The following is a 20,778-nucleotide window of genomic DNA, read 5'->3' as shown; positions in this document are numbered from 1 at the left end:
CCCTACGGGCCTGCATCTTAGCTGTGGAAAAACTGTCCAAAAAACTGTCCCGGGAGTTGCAGCAACTCAAAGAGGATAGATCCTGCTCCCCACCTGTATGGACCAGTATCTCAGCCATTAGGAGTAAGCGCCCTCTGCTCAAGAGAGACGATATAATGGGTATGCACCACGGACCGCCCTGTGGTTTTCCCTGCATGACCATGGACAGGACATGAGGAGGTGGGATGGAAAAGCCACCTTGACCCTAGAGGCATGGGTACATGAGTTGCAACGAAAAAAACAATCACAAAAGGGGGTTCTTCCAGGAAAATTCCTGCTCCAGTCTCCAGTGGGCCGTTCCCCAGACCGAGCAGAAGGCCTGATCTTACTCCTGATCTTAATGAAGGAACTCCTGACCCATATTTACAAGAAGTGAGTAGCAAATACTATGACCAAGGCTAGAGGAGTCCTGCCTCCAGCCAGGTGGAGGTAAGGGACAACCGGGTTTACTGGCCTGTGTGGATTTGATGGCCTGGCACATCAGACCCACAGGAGTAGAAGGCTCTAGGGGGCACCGGTGCACAGTGTGCCCTAGTGCCATCAAGCTATAGAGGGGCAAAACGCACCTGTATTTCTGGAGGGATGGGGGGGATCCCAACAGCTGACTGTATTGGAGGCCAAAGTGAGCCTAACTGGGAATGAGTGGCAACAGCACCCCATTGCGACTGGCCCAGAGGCTCTGTGCATCCTTGGCACAGACTGCCTCAAGAGAGGGTATTTCAAGCCCCAGGGGTGGAAACACAGGGGGCTTGACTGCCCCAGGGGTGGAAACACAGCCCCACCATTTGCCATGGACTGATCCAGACTGCACTGGAACAGGGTGAAGCTCTGGAACACCTGCAATACACTGATGACATCGTCATATGGGGCAATGCAGCAGAAGTTTTTGAGAAAGGGAAGAAAATAGTCCAAATCCTTCTGAAGGCCGGCTTTGCCATAAAACAAAGTAAGGTCAAGGGACCTGCACAGGAGTTCCAGTTTTTAGGAATACAACGGCAAGATGGATGTCGTCAGATCCCAATGGATGTGATCAACAAGATCGCAGCTATGTCTCCACCAACCAGCAAAAAGGAAACACAAGCTTTCTTAGGCATTGTGGGTTTTTGGAGAATGCGTATTCCAAGTTACAGTCTGATCATGAGCCTTCTCTTTCAAGTGACCTGGAAGAAGACCAATTTCAAATGAGGCCCTGAGCAACAACAAGCCTTTGAACAAGTTAAACAAGAGATAGTCCATGCAGTAGCCCTTGGGCCAGTCTGGGCAGGACAAGGTGTAAGAAATGTGCTCTACACTGCAGCCGGGGAGGATGGGCCTACCTGGAGCCTCTGGCAGAAAGCACCAGGGGAGACTCGAGGTCAACCCTTAGGGTTTTGGAGTTGGGGATACAGAGGATCCAAGGCTATACTCCAAGTGAAAAAGAGATATTGGCAGCATATGAAGGGGTTCGAGCCGCTTCAGAAGTGGTTGGTACTGAAGCACAGCTCCTCCTGGCACCCCGACTGCTGGTGCTGGGCTGGATGTTCAAAGTGAGGGTCCCCTCTACACATCATGCAACTGATGCTGCATTGAGTAAGTGGGTCGCACTGGTCACACAATGGGTTTGAATAGGAAACCCCAGTTGCCCAGGAATCTTGGAAGTGATCATGGACTGGCCAGAAAGCAAAGATTTTGGAATATCGCCAGAGGTGACGCATGCTGAAGAGGCCCCACTGTATAATAAACTACCAGAAAATGAGAAGTAATATGCCCTGTTAGCTGATGGGTCCTGTCATCTTGTGGGGAAGCATCGGAGGTGGAAAACTGCTGTCTGGAGTCCTGTATGACAAGTTGCAGAAACTGCTGAAGGAGAAGGTGAATCGAGTCAGTTTGCAGAGCTGAAAGCCATCCAGCTGGCTTTAGATACTGCTGAATGAGAAAAATGGCCAGTACTTTATACTGACTCATGGATGGTGGCAAATGCCCATTAGCAGGAGGGTGGAAAGGGGACTTTTTAGGAAGTTGAGTGTCACTTGTGCAGTACCCAGGGAAACCTGTGTTGCCTCTCAGGCTTTGCTGAGATCCCAGTATGGGAGTGGAGCAGATGCAGAGCCTATAGCTGCTGTTGGCAGTGGAGTTCTCTTCCCCGAGAGAGCTTTTGCGGTCTCTTGTGGGATGAGAGAGAATGGCCTAAACACAATGTAGATAATAATTTTGATACAGCTTTAGAGGATTTATTTTGCAGGATTTATTTTGAAAATTGAATCAGTTCTAGAAACTGCATGATAATGTCTTGGTGAAATTCCTAGTTTTTGTCTCAGCCCTCTTTCATGAGACAAGTAATCTTAGAAAAGAGTGCCAGCCCTGTATATTTTAACCCAGGCTGAGTGCGTATTCTCTCACTTGTTTTTCCTCTCTGCCTCTCTCTTCAGGACCCTTTTTGAGGGCAGCATTTCAGTTGGGAAGACTTCTCGTGGAACTTCAATCTGACATAGTGTTAGGTTTAAAGTTTTACTAGGGCAAAAAAGTAGATAAGTGGCAAAACTCTCTTAACTAATCCCCCAAAGATCTTCAATATGCATGAATTGGATCATTGGAAACTATTTCTTTTAGTGCCCTCAAGCAATTAGCGGTTCTTGATAATATAAGGTATGGTACAAACTAATGACAATATGAAGATACAGTTAGGTGAACTTGAAGGAGCTATTAAAAGATGATTGTTACCATTATGGTTCGTGATAAATGAACAGTGACAGTGTGAAAGCGAGGTTTCTAAGGATGATTGTGCTATGCAAGGCTTTGTGTGAGGGTTGCTCTTGTTGCTGTGAGGGTTTACAGAATCTGTCAGTCCTTGGAATAGGGTCAGTGCACTAAATATGTCAGTGGTGGGAGTTCTTGTGCTGTGAAAGGCTTGGAGAAAGCAGCTGTCTGAGAGCACTAAAGGTTGCCTGGGCATGTGTGCTGCCAGCCTCTTCACTGATAGAGTCACTGCAGCTTATCACAGTTGATGATAGAGGGTCTCCTACTGTGGTGGGGAAACAAGGCTGTCCTACCTAAGTAAAGATCAAAGTGTACGTACTTGAAAATTGAAATTATGCAGAAGGCAGAAATAATATTCATGACATTATCAGCCTAGGGCTTCTTTAGAGGTGGGGGGAAAAAACCTTGTATTTTGCCTCCAGAATGAGGCATCAGCAAAGCCAGCCCTTTCCCCCTTCCCTTCTCTGCTCCCGCCCTCCTAAGTAGCAGTATATTATTTCTGGTTTTGAGCATAAGCAGATGGTCAAAGAACTTTAAATTCAGATTTGGGGACTGCAAGCCAAATACTGTGTCCTTTACATTTGGTATTGCAAGTTCACTGCTTGTTAGTACACATTGATTGTATGAATTTCAAATGATACATGGGTTGCAGAAATTCTTTTGATTGTCTTACATTTCATGCAAATATTCAGATGTTGGGGTCAGTGTATGTTTTCTTGTTTGCTGGTACCAAACCAGTGCAATGCATTGGGAAGACAAAATATGTATTGAAGTAGTACTGATCCTTTTTTCTTTGCCCATTAATGCCCTAAATAGTAACAGTCTAATTAAAAAAGTAATTTTGCGTATTTGGCTGGTATTTCAAAGGATGTGGAGAAGGGAAAGTTTCAGGAGAACTTAGGAGCAAAGTGTAGAGATTCTGTGCATTATGGTTCCATAAAGCACTTACCTTAAACCAACCTTCTTTATCTTTCTGAGGTTTGTCATTGTGTTCCTCTGGATCATCTCTTGCTGTTGTCAAGGACCCTTCCCTCTGCAGGCTCTATTCTATTTCTTTCTCTCAGAAGTTTTTATTATTCTGCAGGTGGTCTAAGTTGTCACAGTGAGGTAGGAGGTGGTCTTTGCCCAGCATCACACCGAGCTTGGTGTAGGCATGATGCCCAGCATCCAGTTAGTCTTTCCTGCACTCTGGCACAAGGATTGCTGTTTCTTCTGCTTTATCTTTATACTGCTGTTTCTCATGCTTGTATTCTAGGTTTTTGCATGCCCTTTGCATTGCATAAATAAATACCTATTTTTGCAGTGGATTTGCAGTTAAGTCTTTTGTTTTCCTTTTCCTTTACATGTAATGCATTTCAGGACCTAAGACAAGGGAGCAACTAGCTTATGTGGTGTCAAAGCTGTGTCTTAATTCAGTGTGAGCCTGTTATTCTTTTGACCATAATTACTATGTATGCAGTAGAATCTGTTAAGCATGTATGCCCGACAGGAATAGCATTTCAGGGACTGGGTTTCTCCTGATGAGTACATCTGTGGTGTGGTGTGTGTGTGTTTTGGTTTTTGTTTTTGTTTTTGTTTGAGTAGGAGCTTGCTCAAGTCTTTGCTCAAGGCTGCCTTTATTTCCTTACAATTTGTGGCAGTTTTTCTTCTCGGGTTAACTTTTCCCTGCCATCACTGCATAAAAAAATTTGGTCACGTTCCTTGTTATTTTTCTTTCTTGTCTCATGGAAGTCGGACTACATGGTTGGTTACCTAACCTGTGCACTTCTGGAAACATCCTACTAGCTTCCTACGAGTCAGGTTTTGTTGGTGTTTTTTGTTTGTTTTCTTCTGAGAAAACCCTTTGAGGATCATATGTGATATTAATTAATATGTCTCAGCTTTTTGATTTCCCTCTCAAACATGTTTTGCTATATCTTCATCAGGCAATTTGGGGGCCTCCTGCATATTAACAGGATCTCTGTCCTTTGCCCACAACACACTCAAAATCTGATTCACAAAGGTGCATGGCTGGTTCCAAACTCAGTTCTTTCTTCCATAAATCATTTTCACAGGTGTTCTTACAAACTGGTAGCCAGTTTGTGATAGGTGATACACTATTCTTTTCATTTTTATTTGCCCACAAATAGGCAATTTTAATCTGGCCTTATTTCAGATGGATGTAGCAAGGCTTTCTTCATATTGGTGTAAATTTCGTTTTTTAAAAATATATTGGAATAAGTCTCTAGAGCCTTCATGTGAACTCTTTCAAACTCTTCAATAATTCTTTATTGATATCAATATTCAACTCTTTTTAATTTTTTAAAACTCATTTTATATTACTTTTTGTCTTCCCAGATGAGTATCCTTTCTATGTCTTGTCAGGAAGATGTATCTATACCTTTGTCTTTGAGAAGGGTAATGCAGTCTAGCATGAGTCTGTTAATTGCCAGTTTTATTTGTAGGCTTACTAGATATCAATCTCTAGCAGTTCTGGGATCCGATACCCTCTTTTTTTGTTGTGGATTAGCAAATTACTCAATTCTGTGGCACAGATTCAACTAAGAGCATAAAGGGATGCTAAGCTTTCAATAGTGGCGTCGCCTCTCTGAAGCAAACATCAGGGATACGTCAGCACTGTTTCTACTCAAACGGCTGTATTCCAACAAGCGGCACTGTAGAAGGTGTACCACATCCAGCGGGTGCATAACTGACTGTGGTGGAGGTATGGACGGAAATCTGTTGTGTCAGCTCCCATCAAAAGGAGCTGTCACAACAGTCTGTACAGCTCTGCTGATGATGATAATTGTGCAAATTGCGTGACCAGCTCGCATTACTTCTCAGGAGCTTCATAGGATCTAATGTAGGTTTGAAGGGACCTTTGGAGATCATCTGTTCCAACCCCCTTCTCAAAGTAGGGTTTCCATGATAGGAGTAGCAGCAGCATAAAAAGTTTTCTAATCATTCATTACTTATATATTTTCATGTGGGGAGGTGGTGTGAAATCTTAAATCTGGGATGTTCCATCTCCAGTGAGAAATGCTAACACAGGATTTCGATCATGTATAAAACTAGACAAATAATTTATGTTTTTGTTTTCTTTTCTAGTAAAACCTCCTACACTCAGCTTTAAGTGACTCATTGTCACCCCCACCCCTCTCTCTTTTTGATCTCTGTTCCTCCAAGGTGGTGGTGGTCTTCACTATGGGGTTAGTTTTACTTTCTTTCTGCTGTGGTAGAAGTATAGCATGTTCAAAGTTGATATAGAATTTGTGGTTCCACTACTAAAAGTGTGGCAGCTGTATTATCTTGGGAACAGATGATGCGTTATGAATGCTTTTTTAGTTTTTATTTTTCCATGCATGCATATGGTTATTCCTCTCCAGGTATGTAACTTATGGGTCTCTAAAGTACTTCAGGATGCAGTAAATGAAAATGCCAGTTTGTTATGTTTGCTTGACTAGATTCTGTCTTCCTGACCCATACTGAACTTCATTGTGACCATTGCTATAGGCTATTCAGTTTTGTATTTCTGTTTCAGCATGAATTCACATCTTGTTGTAGAAGGTTTAAAAAAAAAAAAAAAAAAGAGTATTTGAGTTTTAACTGTACTATAGCAGGCCACAATGGTCTCTTAAAAAAAAGGTTCTTTTTTGAATATAGTATGTGGAACCTAGTATTTCTCATGAATACATTAAATAATGTATTTAAGTACTTGAGTACCTGCAGTATTCTTTACAATGGAGTCCTAAGATTTTTTTTTTTTTTTTCCCCCCCCCTCTCCTTTCTACCTCAGCCTTAATTTTTCTCCAACTTGATTTTGTCACCTTGAAAGATTCTGTGTGGGTAAGAGTGTCCAGTCCTATGATGTACAGAGTACTAGTCAGGAATGCCTTTGGAGCATGGTGATGCTGTTTCCTGCATCTCTGCAACAGTTGCTCAACCATAGAGGTTTGGGTTTGGTTTTGTTTTGTTTTATTCCCTGCCCACCCCCCCACCCCCCCTAATGCGGGGATGAATTGATAATTGTTACATTCCTTTGGTTTTCTGTTTTATGATTGTGTGCAACCCTTAATTTAGTGGGATAAATGGGAATTAGGGAAGCTACAGACTGCTATGCAGAATAAATACATAGACTAAGGAGGGATGGTTCATTCAGATTCCTTGGCAGAAGGAATTGAGAAGTTTTTGGCGTTTGCTTTCCAAAGGCAGGATCTCCTTTGCGTTAGCTGAGTGGAGTTTTGCCTGCATATTTATAAACTTCCTCCTAGACTGTTAAAATACTTGGTTAGAGTGTCAATCACAATCAAGTTGCCTCAGTATCGCCCCTGCTTTATAAATCATTACCTGCTTTAAACCATGCACATTTCCTCATAGAGCTGTTGGTGAATATGAAATTTGGACACGTAACCAAAAGGTTCTTTGTGGTTCATGATGTTTTAATATTTGCTTGCTAATAATTTTTTCCTACTCTTAGGCCTTCTTTAAAAATGAAATGATCTAATTACGTATGTTGTTGCATTGTCTAGAAGCGTCAGTTAGGTGGGGCTTTGCTGTGACTGTGTGTAAGGATGACTTGTTTTCTCACTGTTCATGTCTTTTGGATGTGTGTTCTGGGTATTTTCTATGCATCATGGCAATTTTCTTAGTAAATAATACTTTAATATCTTAGGTAGTAAACTCTTTTAGGGGCTATATGCAGTTTGGTGTTCTGTGGGTGCTGATTTTTTATAAAAATAATGAGCTGTATCAGTTTAGATTAATTGATATTCATTATACTATGCTTTTTTGTTTATTTTCTATCTAGTAGCTGCAGTCATGAGGCAGGATGCTTTTGTGAAGGATGTTATTTGCAACCTGCTCTGACAGGTTACAGTACAAGATGACAAACTTAAGCCACTCTTGATCTTGACAGCACTCCAAATTCAGTTATGTTGTTCTTCACAAGGGTTACTCAGTGTCTTCATCATCGGTTGAAATAACTTCTCTTTTTCTAAAAGTAACTCAAAGTAGACAAAATTAGACATATCTTTGTGCAGGAGACAACTGAAAGTCCACTGTACTGTTATTTCTATTATGAATCAGATCTTCCTGATTTATGAACGCTTGATGAGCTTGAACCTTGTATTCTATGGATGTTGTAGTCTCTTATGACAGAGAATAAACAGTAATTCATCTGTTGTTGTGAAATGTGTTTAAATATTTTTATCAGGTCTTTGATTTTTTTTTTTTTTCCCCCTGCAAAATAGGAAATAATTTAAAAATATTTTAAAGAAGGGATAGAGAAGCTGATGACATAAATGTTGCCATGTATTGACATAATTTTATTTTGGGCACTTTGTGTCTAACCTAATACATTTTTGAAAGCAGCGTGATAAGACCTACTCAAAAGGCTGTAAAATGGGTGAAAAACCCCTTTATTTCTCTATTTCATTGAAGATCCTGGAGGTCTCTTCTTCTGTTTGACTTAAAGAAACAACAGAAGCTTGCTTGATTGAAAAAGATACATAGCTGTTGGCTTATTTCTAGTGTTTTCTTCAAAATAATTGAAAGCAGATCTGAAATGAAAAGGAGCTCTTGCCAAAGATCTGCAAATGTAAATTCTGTTCAAGACAAAAGAAAAGCTTTTCTGCAGTCTTCTTGGTGAACTTTAGTTGTTTCTGTCAATCAGAAACACTGTCTGGGCTTGTTGTAGGTAAGTGCTGCATAAATAGGAGAGTACAAACAAATCGGTACAGATTCACACTGATCGCTGATCTGCATATGAGTATGTTTTGAACGAACTATTCACTGAATCATATTCTCTAGTGCTTTATTCTATATAAATGTTATACTACTAGCCTATACTTACTAAGCTCATTGCATTTTTAAACTTTTTATGCTCAATCTTAAGCAAAATATTACATTGTCTAAATCACACATTTCATATGCAAGATCAGAAGTATCTGCTCTGTAGGAGCTCAGAGCTTATTCTGAAAAATGAGTTGGTTCTTATTGTTACTGCCAGACAAGGGCTTGGGTTGCTTTGCCTTATTTAAGAAAAATCAAATCTCTTGAAGTTGCAATTCTAGAATTAAATTGTTCTAAATTTATGTATTGTGATATAACGTATTTCAAATATTCACTTCCAAGCTTCTAGGCATCTTTCTGATATTAACTTAAAAATAAGTTTTAAACAGGACTATATTGAAGCTAAATATTCCTGAATCCAGAATGTAATCATTAGCTAACTACACAAGGGGTTGGCAGTAGGAAGGGCCATTCAACAGTTACTGAATCCTTATGAAGTATTTGCTTGCAATACAGGCTGTAGTGTCTGAAGAGATCTGAACTATTTTATGCCAAATAGGATGTGAATTGTAAAGGTTTGTTTTTCTGTTTCGACAAAAAATTTATATTGAACAATATTATTAGGGTGTCTTTTGCATGGGAAGTAGTAGATATTCCTCACAGTTTACTTATGGTTGCTGAAAGTGCCTTTGAGTGCTAGTTTACCTCCTATTTACTCAAAATTAGCTAAAAGAGTCTCTACTAATGACTAGTGTGAGCTAGCAATTGTAGTTTCAGTTCAAGTTCTACTTTATTTCTCAATGTCTTCCATGGCCCTTAACTGTTTTGTTTTGCTTCTTCCAAGACTGTGGTTGGTGCAAGTTGAAGAAGCAAGGCAGAGTCTAGCATTCTCATTAACAATAATACAACAAAATAATAAGATTATGACAAAATTTCAATAGGTAAATAACAAATTATTTTTCCCTATAGTTCAGACAATTCTTATCTCTAGTGGCCTGGAGCAGAAAAGAAGGGGTTTGTTTTTTAACTTCCTCCTAAACTTGGTGGTTAATGGTGAGAAAAAGAATTCATTTTTATGCAGGCATCTTCAGTCTGAATAGTTTGAAAACTTCTGCGAGAACAACCTCTTTCTTGGATATTGTAGCTAACATATTTAAGAATTGTCCACTGCTCTATGGAGTTTTTTCAATTGATAAAGGAGAACTAGTTTGGAAGAACAGCTATAATATTGAACGTTATTACTGTTATAATGAAGGCCAGATAATATATTTAGCACCTGTATGTTCCACACACCTCAGAAATGTGAGAAACTGCACAAAAAATGTATAAACCAAAATAGACATGAAGGGCAGGAAAGTCTGCAGATCGTAAGAATATAATGCTTAAAATAATTGATACGTAAGCTTCAAGATTTTTGCTGAAAATAATGTATTGTATTAATTGGACTTTTCTAATGGCTTTCTTCTTCCCTAGGCCCGAGCTTTAACACCTCAGACAGCAGAAACAGATGCAATAAGATTCTTGGTTGGAACGCAGTCTCTTAGATATGATAATCAGGTAATTTTTCTGTCAAATGTCGGTTGTAATTTTTTTCCTCTTTTTTTTTTTAACATTGTTCCAATATCATTCCTCCTCCTTTCTCCCCCCTGTTGAATTTGAACATTAAGCGATAGTCAAGTTGAAGACTTCTGTGAGTAGAATGTAAAGATATTGGTAAGAAATGTAGGTGAATGAAAGATGTGTGTATTTTTGGAAAATTAATTTACTCTTTTAAATTGTATGACTAAATCAGATTGGTTTAGTAAAGGAACTGCCATATTTTTGTTAATTAAAATCTATAGATTCTCTGGAGCTATCTTTAAACCACAGAAGAGATGCAAAGTAAAACAAAAGTCTTTAAGCCTTGATTGCCTCTAATGGGACTCCTGGTACGTGCACAGTTCTGTGTATGTGAAGCCTCATAAACTGGATTTTTCATTATTAATTATTGGCAATCAGCTATGTCCTTTCTGATCATAAGTTTAACAACAATTTAAACTAAAATTTGAGTTACTTTCATGGCTCAATTTCTATTGGGTTGTTTTTTGTGCGGTTAAGAGTACAACGCTTCTAATTTTTGTGGCTAAATTTCAGTAAATGAGTCTGGAGTGAAGTTAAGCCTGGGAGAGGAGGGAGAGAAGTGCTGGTTTAAGGTTTGTCTTTTTTTTTTTTTTTTTTTTTCTCCACTACCCAAATTAGTAGTTACATTTTAATTTTAATCGGCAATAAATTAATTAATTTACCCAAGTCAAGTCTGTTTTGCCCACATCAGTAATTGGTAAGCGATCTCCCTGTCTTTAGCTTGGCCCGTGAGCTTTCTCATTCCTATTCTTCCTGTTTCCTCCCCCTGTCCTGCCTGGGGGGAGCAAGTGGCTGGGTGGGAGTTTGGTTGTTAACCAAGGCTGACAGCCACCATAGAAGCTCCTAGAATGGAGACAGTCACCAACTCTTCTGAAACTGGTCTGTAATGAACTGTACAAAACGAACTCGGAACCATACCTCTGGGAGATGTGAGCCGTCAATTCCCAGTGAGGTTTTGAGTTTGTTACTCAATGCTAGTACTGCATGAGGCTCAAGGAAAAAAATATTCAAAGGCATAAGGGGGATGGAGTATTCAGTTTCTTTACATTTCAGGTAATACTTGTGAGACCAATAACAAAAGAAGTGGCAGGACAAACTTAGTTAAAAATAAATACACAAAATCATATTTTTGATTGTGCTGTCTCAGATGGTCTTCAGACATTTGGTTATAATGTGGTTTTCTATTGTGGTTTCTACATGTTTTTTTTACTTCTCGGTTCAACTAATTAAATCCTGATACAAAATTGTAGTTGGAGAATGATTCTCACTTATCAGTTGATATCCAGCAGATCTTCAATAATTGAAATATTCTGACTTAGGTAAGTTGATTGGGCATATGGTACATATTTTAGAAATATCTCTATATACACATATTTCAACTTTATTGGGTATACTTTTCTTTTTCCAATGAATAACATTAATAATGGAAATGCAGAATGCTTCCTAGGGTAGTAACAAATGTTTGGGGGTTATTGGCCTTTAGCAGTGCCTCAGGCCATCAGCTCCTCTCAGCTAGTTGCTAATCCCCAAGAAGTGCCCTAGGCTTCAAGTCATTATTGCTTAATTCAGCACTAGGTTCTCTAGATTTGCTTAAAAACTTTTTTAGTTACCTAACCTAAGTTACAAGCTGGCTTGCAACCTCTAGTTCTTGACCAAGTGCTGTACAGTGAGAGGTTTCTTATGCAGCACCATCATGTGCAGAATATTTCTTCCCTTCTGGTCATGGACAGGTGTAGTGCAAATAAAAGAGCAGTAGTTGTACAGCTGGCATAGTAACTTCTGCCTCATTGAGGTTTATTGCTGTATAAATCAATTTAGGCATTCATAGGAGATCTGGTGAAAATATTTTGCTAATAACACTGGTATTTCAAAGCAAAAGAAAATGTTTATAAGATTTTATATTCTGTCAATATTTGAGATATTAACAGTGTGTGGTACTTGGCATTTGGTCCTCGTAACTTGTTGGAAATTGTTTAAGTAGTTTCTTCTTGATGCAAGATCTGTGTTCTACACAGTGTAGTTTTAGAACTTTTGTCCTCAGTAGGTTCATTGTTGCTAAATTGTGGCTTTTTTATACTGTTCTTAAATTGATGCTTTGGAAGCATATAAAGGAAGTATACATCACTTATTCTTTTCTGACCTCTCTCATTCTCAGAACTCTCCAAGTTATTTTCAGTTTTGTGTTTTAGAACCCAAAATAGTTACTTTCATGGGTTACCTTAACGCGTGGCGTTATAGAGTCACAAAGCAGGGCACTGACTGAACTAAAACAGTTCCCTAGTCTCTGGTCTTTGCTTCCGATGAGTGCCTGATGAAAAAAAAAATCAATTACGACGATTGCATAATTGAAGAAAAAGATATTTTGTGTTGCAACTGGTTAGTTTTAGTCTCCCTGCCTTAGTGATTTCCTTAGCAATTAATAATTCCTCCAGATCTTGAAGAGAACTAAATAGTTATTTGTTCTCATTCAAATCTCACTTTTTTCCCCTCAATACTTAGACTTGTGTTCAATGGGAATTTTTCCCAGTGTAATTAGTGCAGATTAGTAACTCATTTGTGTAGTTACTCGTAATAAAACCAGTCACTTCTAAAAGATATTTTCCACAAGGATTGTGTTCCACAAGAGCTATGATCACGTGTGTCATTAGCCATTACAGTACAGTCATGTTGAGAAAGTTCTCTGTGTGGACTCAGCTTGTTTACACTTACCATTTTCTATATCCTCATCTATGTCCATATGCTGCACTAACTAATCCATGGTAAAGCTCATTTCTACACTCCATCAAGAAAAGTTAGAAAGATCCTGATTTGGGAACAGAAGGATAACACCCCACAGAACTGAGGCTTGTCCTGTTCTGTCAGACAGTTCTTATAGGTAAATATTTCTTTCTGCAAATATTTGTATTTGAGGCATCACACTGGTACAGTATTTGGTACTAGTACGTTTTCTATGAAAATTCTTTTGTCTTTAGTATTTAGCAAAATCACTATTCCATATGATAAATACAGTTTATTATGTATTCAAATCAACATGATTAAGAAGATCATTAGCAGAAAAACATTGGGGGAACTTTTGCAGTTCTTTCTGTTAAGCTGATCAGCTTTTTCTGATAGACTGTGGTGTTTGGCATAGCTGTGAAAGATGTCATTTTTCAACTCAAAGGGTATAAACAATATCCTTGCATAAGAATTAAATTTCATATTTCCTAGAAGTCTCCGTCCAGACCTTGAATCAGTTAACTGTGTGTTCCAGCAGTTTGCAGCTATCCATGATGTCAGCTGAAGCAGAAACATAGCAGCAGAGGAGAAATTGGTTATTTGTGCCTTCAAAGGGCTTGAGATGGGGTAAAGAGCACTCCTTTAGCTTATGTGCTGAGTGACCCTCTTAACCTGGTTAGTGTGGGTAGAGAACGTGTGTGACTAGTAAATGGGATTTAGATTTGTGGTTTACCTTCAGGGACTTGGGTTGAGCTGACTAAGGAGACTCCAGTGACTCCAATGGAAGGTTGACTTCCCCCACTTTTTCCTTTTTTTTTTTTTAAGTAGCTGAAAACAAGCATGTTTAGCAGGTCTGTGTGTGCCTTACATGGGAAACTAAAATAACTTTTAATTTTTAAACTACAACAGATCTTCACATATTTCATACTGTTTCTCTGTTAAATACCCGATTCAGTAAATTTCAGAGATCTCCTTCTCTCTGTTGTACTAAAGCCAATTATCAGTCTTTGCTGTGTAAAAATAACAGGAGTTACTCTTCTTGCCGTGAGTCTGTTGAAAATGTTTTACCTTGGAGTTGTGAATATGTTGCTATTCTGTACCTTCCAGTTCTGTGCTTGTAAAGTAGCTGTTTGACAGTTTGAGTCGTAAGTTTATTCAGAACATCAAAATGTATCTGATTAGAGCAGTGTAGAAGGCTGAATAGTTGATGCCTTTCAATTTTTATTAAAAAAAAAAAAAAACAAACCACACAACAAAAAACAAGGGATGAGGTTAAACTGATCTTTAATGATGGAATGAGCAAGAGCTTTCTGTATAGACAGAAGCTCTTGAATCGAGATACAGGGAATAGATCAGAGCGGGGAAGTACAGAAAGCCAAAATTAAGTGAAATGATGGATAAGTCTTAAGTGATGTTACTCTGGAGAGTTTTGAAAGGCAGGAGGGTCATTCTAAGCTCTACAGGAAGATAGTAATGCAGTTGGGGTAGATGGATAGTGTCCTGGTTCCTGGGTGGATTTCTAGGTTCAGGGCAACAAATGAAGTCTGAAAAGACAACTTGCTAATCAACTGCAGAGGGGCTTATATGTCTTAGATGATAGAGTGGAGGAACAATACAGGTGATGAGGGTTCAGCATTATATTTGAAGGGGGAGTTGCTGATGACAGTGTTTGGAAGAGAAAGAAAAAGATAATGTGTAAACTCAGCCCTTTTTAAAAAAAAAAAAAGTGTGTAATATTACCAATTTAGACTAAGTTGAGACCTATTTAGCAGCTTCTGTATTTTAAGAAAATTTTCTGTAATGCTGTGTACCCAAGATTTTTGCAGTGATTCGGTAGTTAATTCAGTAGAGTGAATTCAGTCATTATGATAGGATGTCTCGGGTTTTTTTTTTCTTCATTGTTCACCCAATGTTGCTAATGAATTTTTAATGAGGATACAGTTCTCTAAAGATTGTGGGCCTTCTACAATTTGTTTGTTCACAGCTGAGCTTAGTGGAATGAGTCCCATGAGTAAAGTTACTTGTGTATGTTGTGCCAGGCTAGAATCTTTCACAATTTCTTCTATTTCTGAGGTAAGTGTAGAAAAACAACTAACTAAAAATAGGGAGGAAAAATGAGGGTAATGAAGACCTATTTAAAACAAACAAAGAAACAAAACCCACAAAAAACCAAAAGCCCTGCAACAAGCAAAAATAAAAATCACAAAAAGCAAACCTAGCTGTATGTCTTTTAAAAACTTTATCTATATATTTAAACACTACTGTTTTTCTTCATCTTTCAGTTCAGTGTTTTATTTTTCCATATAGTATAAAAAGTATTACAGATTTATATATTGGTATAGGTATGTGATTGCTGAAGTGAACTCTCAAAAAGTTTCTTACTAAGTTTACAGTATTTGTTGAGTCCTTTCCCTCTCTCCCTTTCTTTCTTCGTAGGATGCTTGGATTCAATTATTTGGATACAGAATTGGTGCAGACGTTTAGACTAAGGATTGTAATGTTGTTATTTCTGTTTATTACTATAAGAAGTGTTGAATTACAATACGAGTGGCTTATTTACTATTAGCCACAAAATGAAAAATCACCCTTAAGCTTTAAGTTGCAAAAATGAGAAGAATAAACATGGTATTTCCTTAAAACAGGGAAATTGCTTGTATTTTTCTGGAAAACTATATCCTGCATGAAATCAATGATATACTAAATTGTTAGTATAACAATTAATTAAAGTAGATATCGGTTATAAAATTCTCATTAAATTGTTCTGTGCAGTCATTGTGTATAATTAAGACCCACAGGAAAACATTTGAAACCCTAATGTTCTCTTTTATTGTATTTGCAGATTCACATCATAGATTTTGATGATGAAAATAACATTATAAACAAAAACGTTCTCCTTCATCAAGTGGGTGAAATTTGGCACATTAGTACCAGTCCTGCAGATAAAGGTGTACTAGCAACCTGCTACAATAAAAGTAAGTCCTTTGTAACCATGTTAAACTTGTTCAGGTGTTTCGATATTTTTGAATGTGCAAATGTATTGGGTTTGCATGGCAAGGCTTCCATAGCGGGGGGGGCTGCAGGGGTGGCTTCTGTGAGAAGCTGCTAGAAGCTTCCCCCATGTCCAATAGAGCCAGTGCCAGCCGGCTCCAAGATGAACCTGCCGCTGGCCAAGGCCGAGCCCATCAGCGATGGTGGTAGCACCTCTGGGATAACATATTTAAGAAGCTGGGGCAGGGGGGGAGGCGGCGGCGGGGAGGGTAACCTGCGCAACTGCAGCTGGAGAGAGGGGTGAGAATACATGAGAACAACTCTGCAGACACCAAGGTCAGTGGAGAAGGAGGGGGAGGAGGTGCTCCAGGTGCTGGAGCAGAGATTCCCCTGCAGCCCCTGGTGAAGACCGTGGTGAGGCAGGCTGCCCTCCTGCAGCCTGTGGAGGACTCCATGCCGGAGCAGGTGGATGCCCGAAGGAGGCTGTGACCCCATGGAGAGCCCGTGCTGGAGCAGGCTCCTGGCAGGACCTGTGGAGCCGTGGAGAGAGGAGCCCACGCTGGAGCAGGTTTGCTGGCAGGACTTGTGACCCCATGGGGGATCCACGCTGGAGCAGTCTGTTCCTGTTCCCCTGCCCCGTGGAAGGGCCCCACGCTGGAGCAGTTCATGAAGAACTGTAGCCCGTGGGAAGGGCTCACATTGGAGGACCCATATTGAAGTTCATGGAGGACTGTCTCCCAGGGGAGGGACCCCACGCTGGAGCAGGGGAAGAGTGTGAGGAGTCCCCACCCTGGGAAGGAAGGAGCGGCAGAGACAACGTGTGATGAACTGACCATAACCCCCATTCCCTGTCCCCCTGCGCCACTGCTGGGGAGGAGGTAGAGAAATGGGGAGTGAAGTTGAGCCTGGGAAGAAGGGAGAGGTGGGGGGAGGTGTTTTAAGATTTGGTTTTTGTTTTCTCATTACCTTACTCTAGTAATAAATTAAACTAATTTCCCCAAGTCGAGTCTGTTTTGCCTGTGACGGTAATTGGTGAATGATCTCTCCCTGCCCTTATCTTGGCCCACGAGCCTTTCATTATATTTTTTCCTCCCCCCTGTCCAGTTAAGGAGGGGAGTGATAGACTGGCTTTGGTGGGCACCTGGCATCCATCCAGAGTCAACCCACCACAGCAAAGATTGAGCATCTAGCTATGTGTAAACACTTTAAATTGGTGTTATCAACTCAGGCATTTTTAAAAAAATCTGCTGTACCTTTATCTATACCTCATTTGTCTCATACCCTTAGGTCATCTTGGTTAGAAGTCTACTTTTGCATTCATGTCAAGGAAAGCAACAAAATAAAAGTATTGCCTGCTTGATTAATGCAAAGCATGGCAAATAAAATATATTCCTGTTATTTTAGGCTTCATTCTTTTTATTGTTTTATATGTTTGCTTTTAAAAGTGGAAATAAATGTTTTTCAAAACAGCATCATGCCAGCATCAAGCTCTCTTTAAAATTGTAGGTGAAGTTTGTATATAATGTCATTTGTCTTATGTTTAATACAGAGAACTATGAATTCTTATCTAAATATCTCATCAGAAACAGTAGGAGTGCTCCTTGTGTAACCTAACACTAAGTGCACAGCTGTTGAGATTAAGGATCTCTGTGCATTTCCTAGGTGAGGCAGGTGTGAAGATTTTCTGTCACAAGGCTTGAAAAATCCACTTGCATCACTTGGGGAAGGTAGTACTTCTCTCTGACAGCACAGATTTCTTGCTTGTCAATTGGAATAAATATTATTTCTTCTAGCAAATATTAGTCCATTCTTTCATGGAAATACAGTCCAAGAATATAAGAATAAGGTAGTGAGTTTCAGACTTCATGCATCTGTGGACAGCTGTAGAGATGTGAATTCCTTCTGCTAAACCTTGTGGCTATGGTAGAGAGAAGGTTCCAGGATTGCTCGGTTCTCCTAGTTCTTTTGGATTGAAATAAAAGTGCTAACGTGCGTATTTCTTTCACAAATCTTATGTGAGTCTTTTAAAGGCAACTATAGAAGAAAAGTGGAGTAATAAAGAGCTTTTTCTGTTTTCTAAACTGAAAATGATTGTGAGTATTTTGACTAAGAGAGAACACTGAAATGGTATTTGCCTGTTTTTTGATTACTTTTTACTCTCTGGTTGACTTACTGGACATAACTTTCCCACCTTGCCAGTGATCCATGGAGAAAATGAGAAAGCAGTAATCAGGTCTGAAATTCTAAGGTTGTCTTAGTAATTTTCTGGCTAGTTTCAGAGGAGGATCCGAGAAAGTTGCTTGAAGTCTCCTTTAAAGAAAACCAAAATGAGTTTCTAAGTTTCTTTCTTTAGCCTTTCTGAGTTGACTGCATTTTTTTTTTTCGTAAAAAATACTGTGCTGCATGGAATAGTGTGCAACGTTTGAAAGAATTTACCTCTTTTTCCCTACATAACTGAACAGCAAGGTGATATGAGATAGCTTATCCAGTCCAGTATTTCATGTATGTACTATACCATTTAATGTTAAACAGTTTTAAGGTATTCAATTTGTATCTGATTTTGAGCTCAAGTATTGTTCTAGAAAGTATGGTGAAAACAAATAATTTTATAGTCTTTTCTCAAAAAGGCCTGTATTCAAATTTTATGTTCCTTACAGCATGTTATAGCAATTCCTTATAGCAATATGCATATTAGTTGAAAATCCTCTTTGGGAGAGAGCTTACTGAGATTGCTAGGATTGAACTTCTGTCTGAACACTCTAAATTTCTGTGAGATTTCTGATTTCCATTATTGGACCTATTAATCCATATGCATGTTTTCTATTCTAGCTTCTTTGTGTTCTAGATTTAGTTTACTTTACCTAGTTTCTGAACATTAATCTTTATTGTTAGTACTTCATGCATCTTCATTTAGAATCATCAGCCATAAACTTTCTGCAGAAAACAAGATCTGATTCTTAAATGGTTATTGACGACTCTAAATAGCAACATATAGAACAGAAAGCACACAGCATGGGGTTGTAATAATAAGGAATACTGAGTTTAGTAGACAACTTATTTCAAGTAGTAATGCAACCAAATTAAGCAATCGAAACCTTTAAAACACTTTCATGTATTGCATTTGTTTTGTTATTTTAAAAAGACTCTTAACTATTTTCCTCATTGAAGTACCAGTCAAATGAGATGATGCTGTCAGAACAGGCGTAGGTATTGTGACCACCTCTTGTGCCTGAGCCCAGTATTTCTGGCAAATCTTGACTGCTGTTGAAACTAGGAGATTGAAGAAATGTGATGTGTGTCCATTATTAGTAGCTTTTTTATGTTGCTTATTTAAGTGATGAAATGTGGCATTGAAGAAAAGTGGAATTGTGTACGTTTTTCATTTCATAGCTCATTGAAGTAAGCTAATGGAATAGAGTGAGGCACTCGTGAAAAAACTTCAAAATTTCTTCTTTTATATTGGGAGAGATACTGAGTTTTCTTTTACTTTGTCAAACTTATAGATAGTTAACATAACCGAGGTATGCATAAAGTCTTATGTTACTTCATGGAAAAAAAGATGTAGTAGGTGCAAACAGAAGAGCACTTTTTTCACGGCTTTCCTGTTCTTCGTTTTTTGTCTCAGAGAAGTATGCCTTCCCTATAGGAAGTTTGGGGAATATAATAAAGGTTGAACTGGAAGAGTAGTACTGTGTACCTACTTTGAAGAGAGATTTTGAGTCTTGATTAACTTTTTAAAAGCATTTTGCCACTATTGATACAGAAAAATATTGAAAATATTGATTCCTGAATAATTTGTTTGTTTGTTTTAGTGTTTCAGTCATCTGGACTTGCCGTTCTTCAGACCGAAGATTAATTCTTTTTCTAGAGCTGACTTATGCAAGATACAAGATTTCTTTTTAAACATACTTTCCCCAGATTTTAGCTACTCTTCCTTTTTTTTAATCATGCCAGATTTGTCACTGCATTTTAAAAATATTTCTGCAGTATCCAGATGTTATCATCCCCTGTAATATTATTGAGACATTCAGACTCTTTCTTTACCTAATTAACTTCTTTGACAGTTAATACTACTGCCTCAAAAAGTCAAAGATGACACTAGTAGTCTTGCTGTATGTTTTGAAATACAAGGGATCTGATGTTATTTTCTTCTCTTTTCTCTTGTAGGGATAAAACTTAGCAAAATAATGTAATACGCAAAGGGTTTTGTTTGTTTCTGCTGAGTGCTAAGAATTGCACAAGGGAAACCGATACTCGTATTCAGCTGGTAATGGTAGGTTATTTGTGGGGTCAAGAATCAAATGGAAAGTTGTAAGCCCTCTGTGTATGTTTGACAAGGATGCTGATACAATAATGATGTTCAGAAGTTCTTACTGTTCTGATTGAGAGACGCCTTGAATTGATGTAATGGGGCTCTTAATCAAAAGTTGAAAGATCCTCTTGGATGGGGAAGTTCCCATGTTTGTGCTGGGTTTTTTGTTGTTGTTGTTGTTTTTGTTTGTTTTTATTCAAAGGAGGCATTTTAGCTGTTTCTAAGCATGGTGGTGTAGGATTTTACAGATCTGAAGCTTTTCTCGTGTGTGGATATGTAGTATGTTGGTTTTTTGTTTTGTTTTGTTTTTTCCCCTGATGCATATACAGCATCTGCTTCCAAAGTCATAGTTATGAGGCTTTTTTTCCTTGAATCATACAGGTAGGAAACCTCCTTCAAAAGGAGTGACACTAATGTAGAAACAATCTGCCCCTGTCACTCTCTGGGGGATTTACAGTTGTGTTTCTTTTTTTTTCCCCCCTGCTTGATGGATATGTGAAATCTTTTTACTTGTCCTTGACACATGTAAGTGAAAGAGGCATAAGAAGGTAGAACTTCAAATGTGCGTTGTTATTGTTATTATTGGTACACCTACT

At 38.7% G+C, this 20,778-nt stretch overlaps 1 protein-coding gene across 9 annotated transcripts in view; it reads left to right on the top strand.

Moving 5' to 3' along the window:
- EIPR1 (EARP complex and GARP complex interacting protein 1) overlaps positions 1–20,778 on the top strand; it is a 96,448-nt gene that overhangs the window by 4,589 nt on the left and 71,081 nt on the right. For 3 of the 9 annotated variants that reach the window (XR_014227568.1, XM_082305781.1, XM_082305782.1), the window contains exons 2-3: positions 10,018–10,101; positions 15,722–15,854. Coding sequence is in view for 2 of the 9 variants with exons in the window: in XM_082305781.1 (XP_082161907.1) it covers positions 10,018–10,101; positions 15,722–15,854 (217 nt within the window). In the remaining 7 variants the exon portion in view is untranslated. Of the gene's footprint in view, positions 1–5,862; positions 5,964–6,550; positions 6,706–10,017; positions 10,102–10,677; positions 10,737–11,414; positions 11,484–15,328; positions 15,377–15,721; positions 15,855–16,566; positions 16,749–20,778 lie in introns of those variants that run through there. The other 6 variants (XM_082305783.1, XM_082305784.1, XM_082305785.1 and 3 more) reach the window with 6 other exon arrangements.

The sequence above is a fragment of the Platalea leucorodia genome (genome assembly GCF_965183815.1).
Source record: "Platalea leucorodia genome assembly, chromosome: 3".
NCBI lineage: Eukaryota > Metazoa > Chordata > Aves > Pelecaniformes > Threskiornithidae > Platalea > Platalea leucorodia.
Note: the sequence above shows the minus strand (reverse complement) of the source record. Positions and strands in the feature narration are given on the sequence as shown.